Here is a 9,843-nt window from a genome sequence, read left to right on the forward strand (position 1 = left end):
CAATTAAGGGCAAGTCTGCTTTTGTGACCTGCACAAATGATCCCACATAAAAAGCCTGCCACAAGGGCTAGACTGAGGATGCGCGCAGTGGTATGCAGCCTGGAAAAGGGGCTCAAAGGGCCCTTAGCCTTATGCTCACAACTAGGGGATGAATTAGCTGTTTAGGCCGCATACAATAGGATAATGAATCTAAGGTCTTCCCTTAGATTCTCATGGGCTTATATACATGTAGGGGTGGACCCTGGTCACTCTAACTAAGGTGTACCTACTGGGGTTCTGTCCTTTCTACATGTGAACATATTGCCAAAACCAGTAATGGTTCTGGACTTTGCTATGGCAACTATCTATAAAGGCCGTAAATACGCCAAGGTAATCCTACCTAACCCAATGAGATAAATGCCTGTAAGTGGGCCCACTGTTGAGGGGCCAATGGGTGATGGCCAACAGAGCACATCACAATGGTTGCAACATCAGATGAGAGGATCTGTCCAAACTCAGAACAATGAGTGTGACGATCAGTCTTCATCTGGATAGGGTTGTGAGAAGATCTAGCCTATCATGTACCTGGCTATACTGTATGCCAGTTGGTAGGGGGATCCTCTGTTATGGTATCTGCCTATTGGTTTAGGCAGCAAAGTGGTGCCACTATCTTGAGTGGCGAATTGGATGCTTGCTAGCTTGATGGTCCAATGGGTTCCTTTCTGGGCAAGTGGCCTGGTGTCACGTGACCAACGCCTGACAACTTCTGAATAGGGCAAGTGGCCAGTGTCACGTGACTGGGTGGCTGAATTATGGGCGCTTGGTGGTCATGTGGTAGACACAGTCATGTCCGTGATGTATGTGGCGGCATTGTGCTGTTTGTCCAAGTATCCACGTTGTGAGACCAATATGAAGGTTGGCGTCCGAATAACCACTCAAATGAGGACTTTAATGGTGCAAAAAGAAAGGTGCCACTTAATACTGTGACAGAGTCTGTCGATGAGGTCCGAAATGCGTGGGATTGGGAACTTGTTCTTCTTTGTGACTGCATTGAGGTTCCTGTAGTCTTGCACGAGCCTTAGTGATCCGTCTTTCTTTTTGACGAAGAAGACAGGTGCTGCTGTTGGACTCCTTGATCTCTTGATGTAACCTTTGGCCAACTCTTGGTCTATCCATGTGTTGAGCGAATTTCTTTCCTGTAGGTTCATAGGATATAACTTTGCCGGGCATGGTAACGATGCCTCTGGAACGAGTTCGATTAGATGATCATAGGGCTTTCTTGTGGGCATTCGTTCTGACTGCTTCTTGGAGAACACATCGCCATACTCGTGGAAGTGTTTGGGGACATAGGCTGACCAGTAGTCTTTGTCCTGTTCTCCTTTTTGCGGTGCTCTATCCTGATTCCTCTTGGTGTCAAGACCCATAATAAGTGATGTCACGGCTTGTGCATCAGGGTCTTCTGATAATGACACCCATCTAATGAAGCTGTCCATGTCATTCCAGTTGTCACCTAACTCTTGAAAACTGACGAACTCCATCAGATCTTCGATGTGGGGGATGTTTGTGTCCTCCAGGTCCTCCTCCTGGACTGCTATCTGTGAGGGTGCGCATCTGTGTAGGCACCAGGTGAAATCGACCTTGAGTTTTCCCCAATCCACTTCGGGATTGTGCTCCTTGAGAAAACTCATGCCTAGTATAATGTCCTTGTGACCTATATCAGTAACCAGAAGACTTTGTCTGCTTGTGTGGTTTCCGATGGTTATACTGAGAAGAACCCTTTTCTTAATGGTTCCACCCTTGTTGTGAGATGTGTCTGCATTGTGAACCCTGATCTCCTTCTCAAGTGAGATCATAGCAAGATTCAATTGATCAACCAGCCACAGGTTGATGTAGCAAGAATATGCTCCTGAGTCGAGGAGCACCTCAGTCTGGACTTCCCTTACTCCCTGTCTGAGGTGTACAAGTAAATCGATCACATGTTTTGATGAACCAGTAGATGCAATGTATAAAAAATCTGATACTGGTACATGCGAGATCGAGTAGGTACTGTTACATTGTCTATGGGAACTCTGGCCAGACCTCAGAGAACCCGTCAAAGAAAATCCTCATCATCTACCTCCGTGATCCTAGCTGCTTCGATGGCTGGTTCCGGTTCTGCCTCCTTTTCTTTTCCCTTTGCGTCATAGCTGGCGATGCGATGAAAGCACGGACTGCTTCCTCCCTTGCCTTGCTGTCATCGAAGCTGGTGGATGATGCCATTGTCAATATTGCCCTGGTTGCTTGACCCCACTTTGGCATTTCAAATTTGCCCTTGTACTTGGAGTCTGGGCATCGCTGTTTAAAAATGAAGGGGTGTTTCTCACATCGTACGCACAGCTTCTTTTCCAGCCATCCTTCTTGCTCCTTGGTGAGTGTGGACACTTGATCCACGACCATTGCGTTAGGGTCTTTCGGGGCCCATGGTGCCGATGATGATGTTGTTACCATTCTGCGCTGTCCTGCCTTATCGGCCCTGAACTTGGACTCCAGTTGAAGACATAGGTCGAGGTATTCCGGTCATGTGGTGGGGTCGGAAATTCCTAGACTGTCTCGTGTGACCATTGCCTGGTGTACGTCCTTGCTTCAATGTTCAGCAATGTAACCGATGAGTGCAGTGTGCCCTAAGTTGGTCTTAGTGGCCCATTGACAGAACTGTTCTGCAAAGGATACCATCGTGGGATATGTCTTGCTGCAGATCTTCTTCAAATGCTGCTGCGCATCCTTGTCTGGGTCGAGGGTCCTGTAGTTTACTTTGAGAATATTGACGAAGTCTTTCCATGTGCCAAGTGCCTGCCGTGCCACTGCCCTGGTCGTGTATTCAGACATGTATGTGAACGCACCACCTTCCAAGTGCAGCAAGGCCGTGGTAATCTTGTGTTCATCGTCATTGATCTCGTTTCACCGCATCCATATACTGAGTTGTTAGAGCCAATCCTCCAGACTTCCTTTGCCCAAGTAGTGTGGAGGTTCAGCAATTTTGATGCGTGGCTTGTGCGATTGGACCGTTCCGGATGTTTGACCTTGCATCACAGTGACACCGCTTGCTTTGAGCGAAGCTAGCTCATGCCGCAGCTTGGTGTTTGCGGACTTGATCTCCATCATTTTCTTGCCGATGTCAAGCATTGCTGCCTGGGTCCCTGAGAGTTCATCATTTAAAACTGTCATATGCGCATCTTGCACGAGGATCCTATCCTTGAGCTTCCTGATTTCCGTCTGGAGGACTGCCTTCTTGAGTCGGTGCTCGCTCTTGTTGTTTTGGATCAGTGATTTGAAGGCTTTCTTGTGCTCGTACATTTTGTTTCCGAGCACGTTGTAGACCTTGGCAACTTCGGTACTGACTGTAAGCTTCATTGCGACAATGACCCATTCACGGATGTGGTCAGAGACTTCTCCGAGAGCGAACTGTCTGAGCGCATCTTCTAGATTCTCAAATTGGTGTCCGTCAAACTCCCAAATGGGAGGGACATAGGCGGGGAGGAGTGATGGTGTCGGGAATGTGGGTCCTTTGACTTGTGATGCAGAATTCTGGGGTCCTAGCCCAGGTTCAGGTGAGTTGTGCTGTGAGGCACGTGGGGTGCTTCCATCGTGTGCTGTCTCGATGTTTGTATGGAGAATGTCATCCATCCTCTGTCTGAATATGGATGCATACACATAATCAGCTCCCTCCATTGTGATATATGTAAACTAATACAAAAAGTTCAGGTATCGCTTCTTTGCGATGAAGACCAGTGCCTTTGCTATTTTCTGCAGCCTCTCTTTCTTCTCTATTTGCTTGAAACTAATTCCTCCTATCTCCAAACAGACTGTGTTGATGACCTGCTTCTTGATGAACATATAGGTGCACATGCCAGTGTGAAGGTCAGTGCAGACTTTATCGAGTTCTGTGGCAAGGCTGTAAATAGGTCCCTGATGCTCGTCCTTGAGTCGATATGTGAAAGCTCCTAAGATGGGCTAGAGCCTGAAGTGAGTCATGTCTACCTGCTTGGTGAGCATCTCGATGTGTATCGTTGGCCTGACTCTGGATGGGAGTGGGCGAATGGAACGTGCGATGGTGTTGGTCTTTACGAAGTTCGGTAGTGGACGAACTGGGATGGGAGCGACGATGGGGGAAGGTACTGCGTTGGAAGTGATAAGCTCTGGGGGTGGTGCCAGCTTGCGACTACCAGTGGTAAGGCATCCTTATCTGGGCTTGTAGCATTCGAGTGGGGGGGGTGCGATCGTGAGGCTTGCGGATGATTCTGCACTTTATGATGTGCATAGTATCGATGACCCTGGCTGCTGCGTGCTGTCTGTCTGTGGATGAGGCACCTAGTGAAGCCAGTGTGAGGAGCCTTCCATGCTCCTTATTGGTTTCTTGATGCTTGTAGTGAGCGTCGAGGTCAATTCTGGGGGTGGCCTTGCACTTTGAGGCTTTAGGCAGCTCAGAGTCTTGCTGAGGCTCACGCCGGGTAGAGATCAGATTGGAATGTTTGTCAAAAAAGCCGCGCGCTATGGCTGAAACTGCTTATGCTGAAAATATGCAGCCGCATGTGTTAGACACTAAGCAGGGGCATAGAAAATTGTCAGATTGTTTCTAATGTCACGGCACCACCGGACAAGAGATCAAAAAGACTAAAAAGGGACAGTCACGTGGAACGTGCCACCCTAATCCCCCTGATCCCAAGTAATCCCCCTGAACTCTATGTGGCACAAGAGCCTATGACTTACTAGTTGATGTGGCAGATGCAGGAATGGGTGAGAGATATATGAAGGAGCTGGTGAGCTCAGTGAGTGCTACAGATGGTAGACGAGGAGAAACAATCTGAGGTTTCGTCCCCTACATGGCTGGTCTTATATACACGTACAGCGGACTATTTTATCTAAGCTACCTTTCTACGGGTATAAGCAAATGGCTGTACATGAAACAATGGGATGTCCGGATGTAGAACAATAAGTGGGAAGATCAATGGTTGCCGCAGTAACGTGTGTGAACATCGTGCCTATCTGGGCTGCTGGCTAAACTAATAGGAAGCGGAAGGCCAATGCATAACAATAGTCCTTGTTCCCTTTGTTCCCAAATGGGTGCCTCTATTGTATCCTGGAATAGACAGGTCCGACCGTATCTGTCACAGTTTTTACCTGACGAGTCATTATAGGAACAAATGCTATTAAGAAGCATATCATTTTTTATCATTTCTCATTACACAAGAATTCACGTGACCTACTGAGATAAGATAACGAGACATCTAGTCACATGACCTCGGACCCCTCTCAGCATTGTCACGTGACACCGAGCTCCTCGGCGTGGCGTCATATGTCGCAATCGCCATGACACCATATTGCATGCTCAAAAGGAGCTCCGTCTCCGCAGGGTATTATTAGGCAGCCAATCAGAATAATTGAGACATGTCGTACGATTGTAGCACTGACCAGTAGCGTAGCGTGTGACTCGCTTATGTAGTACTGTACAGTAGCCAGACAATCATGTATATAAGGATCAGGGAGACGAGGAGGAGACCTCAGTCTTATTCTCCTTCGTCCTCCACTACCATCACAGAGGGGTCTTACCAGACACTCTCAATGTGCTATACATCTTATTGCATTCTCACTTGTGTGATAGCACCTCTAGCCTCACCAGTAAGTCTTGCTCTGCGACCAGCTACTAGGCCTCATCAGTGGGCACGTCATATCGTCACAGCTCGTCGCTGTAGGCTCTCAGCCAGGAGACCCTCAAGGGGACTCCTTATTTTAGTTGTCTATCTTTGTCATCGGCGTGCCGTGACAGTATCATCCACGGGTCTGGACCATAATATGTGATGTGGACTATCACCTGATCTCTATGTGTCGCGTCTGTGGCTGAGTGGCATGAGATATTGGTGAAGCACGTGATCTGTGATATGAGAAAAGTCACATGTGGACTTTGTGGTGAAAATCTGTGACAGTGTCTGACTTCCCACTCCCCATGCACCATGTCTTCTCTGAGTTCTCCTTGCCACCAGCTGCCTTCTCGTGAGCGAGTTCGTGCACATGCATCCTGCGATGATTGCATAGCCATAGCATATCTGACTTTCTGCTTCTCATGCACTGCGTCTTCTCCGAGTTCTCCTCATCGCTGGTTGCCTTCTCGAGCGAGTTTGTGCGCATGCACCCTGCAGCGAGTGCATAGCCACAGTGTGTCCGACTTCTCTCTCCCCATGCGTCGTGTCTTCTCCAAGTTCTCCTCATTTCTGGTCTCCTTCTCGAGCATGTTCATGCACATGCATTCTGCGGCAATTGCGTAGCCATAGCGCGTCTGACTTCCCACTCCCCATGCACCACGTCTTCTCCGAGTTCTCCTCGCTGTCACAGTATTAAGTGGCACCTTTCTTTTTGCACCAATAAAGTCATCATTTGGCAATCACAAGTGGTTATTCAGATGCCAACCTTCATATTGGTCTCACAAAGTGGATACTTAGACAAACAGCACAATACCACCACATACATCACGGATATGACTGTGTCTACCACATGATCACCAAGCATCCATGATTCAGCCACCCAGTCACGTGACACTGGCCACTTGCCCTATTCAGAAGTTATCAGGCGTTGGTCACGTGACACCAGGCCACTTGCCCAGAATGGAACTCTTTGGCCCACAATAGGCTTACCTGTGCTCATTGGACCATCAATCTAGCAAGCACCCAATTCGCTGCTCAATAGCAGCACCAACTACATAGCTGCCAAATAGTAGCACCAGCATTAGAATATGCACTATGGCAGAACCCCCATTGGCCACTCAATAAGTGGCACCACTTCAGCCACTCAAATAGTGGCACCACCTTCAGGCAATTATCTCATTGGATAAAGTAGGATTACCTTGGTGTATTCACGGCCTTTATAGATAGTTGCTATAGCGAAGTCCAGAACCATTACTGGTTTTGGCAATATGTTCACATGTAGACAGAACAGGACCCCAGTAAGTACACCATAGTTAGGGTATCCAGGGTCCATCACTACATGTATATAAGCACATGAGGATCTAAGGGAAGACCTTAGATTCATTCAACTATTGTATGCGGCCAGCAGGCCAGCTCCCCCCTTTCACCTTTTGTGCAAGGCCATGCATTGGGACTTTGCCTTGATTGCTGGTTGTATGCCACTGCGTGCCATCCTCAGCCTAGCCCTTGTGGCAGGCTTTTATGTTGTGGATTTATTTGTGCAGGTCACACAAGCAGACTTGCCCTTAATTGGGTTAAGTGCTTTGTGCTTTGTGACACTCGCCACCGACCGCCTTCTCGCGAGCAAGTTCATGCACATGCATCCTGCAGTGATTGCATAGCCATAGCACATCTGACTTTCCGCTCCTCATGTGCCGCATCTTCTCTGAGTTCTCCTCATCACCAGTCGCATTCTCGAGCAAGTTTGTGTGCATGCACCCTTCAATGACAGGCATCACTGTGGTGGGAATGTCTGGATGTGGTGGAGGCAGGATTGAAGTGTTCGGGCATTGAGGAGAGTATACTAGGATATGAAGAGGGGGGGACATGTCAGTGAAGCAGTCGTGTGGACGTCTGCATCTGCATTTGTGACAGTGCAGGTGGATTGAGTGAATCATTTGTGAGTACTCCTGGTGGCACGTTATGCATCAATGTTAATTCTGCATTTGAAAAGTGTTGTTGGACCTGACGACTGCTGTGTTGTCATGTCGAATAGATCACGCTGATGTTATAGAGTGAATAGCAAGGAGAACGCACATGTATGCCAATTGGGAACTGTTTGTACTACATTTCTACTCTAGGAAAAAGCCCCTTGGTACATAAAAACATATCTGCATCAACAACACCCACAATCAAATACTCAACTTCCTTGATGAAATCTGGAACTATCAGAGCCCCTTGAATGATGGAATGGATTGAGAAAATTTCTGAAGGTATGTGCAGGTTTGAGTACAAGTGATAGAATCCAACATCAATATCCTGCTTGAGCCGCCATTGACCATGCTGTCCTTGACCATTGAAGGGCTCAACCAAGGCTAATGGATACTTGACATTGTCCACAGTGTATGTGAATAGCAGTAAAAGTCGACCAAAAACTGGTTTTGCTGGATCGTCAGTTGCGAGTACTACACAGTCACATCGTGGGTGACCATGGAAATCTGGGCTGCAATGTAGATAATCTGTAATCTGCTTCCATGTCTCTTTCGATTCATAGTGAATCTTGAGGAACCGGTGCTCAGTGAGCTGTACAGACATGTCCAGGAGTTAGCATAGCACATTATAGGGAATTTGAATATCTGAACCATACTGCATGGCCTGGTGTCACCTTGACAGGACTGCCATTGGCTGTTTGGATGCCACAATGAGTGAAGAAATGGGTAAGCTGCTTATGTAGGTTGACGAAGCATATATCGTGATTTTTTTGCTGTATGATCACAGAAATCAGAGTAGGAGACTGTGGTGAACCCAGGACAAAGTGTCCAGATCCATCAACAACTGGCAGCATGGCAATGTTTGCGAGCAGATCATCAGCAGAGTCAACATCAGTGTCGGTGTTGATCTGCGAGGATTCCGAGTCACGGTAGCCATCCAGCTCATTGATTTGATCACATATGAGTGCTGCAACATTGAGTCAATGTTCTGCAGACAAGATCTTACTCAAGCATATAAGCATAACAATTTATCCAATCATTTCAGCCTTACCTGGTTTGCGACATCTTTCTTATTTGAGCGCAGGAGGTAAGATGTCTTGATAGGTCCATGTTTCTTTTCATTTGACTTTGTGTGTCACAGATTTTTGCCACAAAGTCCGCACGTGACTTTTCTCACACCACAGATCACATGCTTCACCAATATCTCATGCCACTCAGCCACAGACGTGACACGTAGAGATCAGGTGATAGTCCACATCACATGTTATGGTCCAGACCCACAGATGATACGGTCGGACCTGTCTATTCCAGGATACAATAGAGGCACCCATTTGGGAACAAAGGGAACAAGGACTATTGTTATGCATCGGCCTTCCACTTCCTATTAGTTTAGCCAGAAGCCTAGATAGGTACGATGTTCACACCGGAGAACAAAAGGGAAACCAAGATAGGCACGATGTGCACACGCATTACTGCGGCAACCATCGATCTTCCCACTAATTGTTCTACTTTCAGACATCCTATTATTTCATGTATGGCCATTTGCTTATACCCGTAGATAGGTAGCTTAGGTAAGATAGCCCGCTGTACGTGTATATAAGATCAGCCATGTAGGGGACGAAACCTCAGATTGTTTCTCCTCGTCTACTACCTGTAGCACTCACTGAGCTCACCAGCTCCTTCATATATCTCTAACCCTTTCCTGTGTCTGCCACATCGACCAGTAAGTCAACAGGCTCTTGCACCACATAGGGTTCAGGGGGATACTTTGGGATCAGGGGGATCAGAGTGGCACGTTCTACGTGACTGTCCCTTTTTAATCTTTTTTGATCTCTTGTCCGGTGTTACCGTGATATTAGAAACAATCTGACATTTTCTGCGCCCCTGCTTAGTGTTTAACACAAGTGGCCACGTATTTTCAGCGCAAGCAGTTTCAGCTGTAGCACGCAGCTTTTTTGACATACATTCCAACCCGACTTCTACCAGGCATGAGCCTCAGCAAGACATCAGCCCAAGGCAGCAAAGTGCAAGGCCACCAAGGTAGAAGACCCTTATGCTGGCTACAAATGCCTCGAGACAAACAAGGAGCGAGGAAGACTTCTCACTCTAGCATCCTTAGGCGCATCCTCTACAGACAGGCAGCGTGCAGCAGCCAGGGTAGTTGACACTACGCATATCAGAGTCCAAGGCATCATCTGCCAACCTCGCAGTCACACCCC

At 47.6% G+C, this 9,843-nt stretch overlaps 1 protein-coding gene across 1 annotated transcript; it reads right to left on the reverse strand.

The window, feature by feature from the left end:
• Window positions 1-7,757: 7,757 nt before the first annotated feature.
• LAESUDRAFT_667143 (uncharacterized protein) lies at window positions 7,758-8,228 on the reverse strand (the record flags this gene model as incomplete). The annotated part of the gene is made up of 1 exon (XM_040905286.1): window positions 7,758-8,228. One exon carries the CDS (start codon window positions 8,226-8,228, stop codon window positions 7,758-7,760), a length of 471 nt encoding a protein of 156 aa, XP_040757727.1.
• Between the last annotated feature and the right edge of the window lie 1,615 nt (window positions 8,229-9,843).

Source organism: Laetiporus sulphureus (genome assembly GCF_001632365.1).
Source record: "Laetiporus sulphureus 93-53 unplaced genomic scaffold LAESUscaffold_98, whole genome shotgun sequence".
Classification (NCBI taxonomy): domain Eukaryota; kingdom Fungi; phylum Basidiomycota; class Agaricomycetes; order Polyporales; family Laetiporaceae; genus Laetiporus; species Laetiporus sulphureus.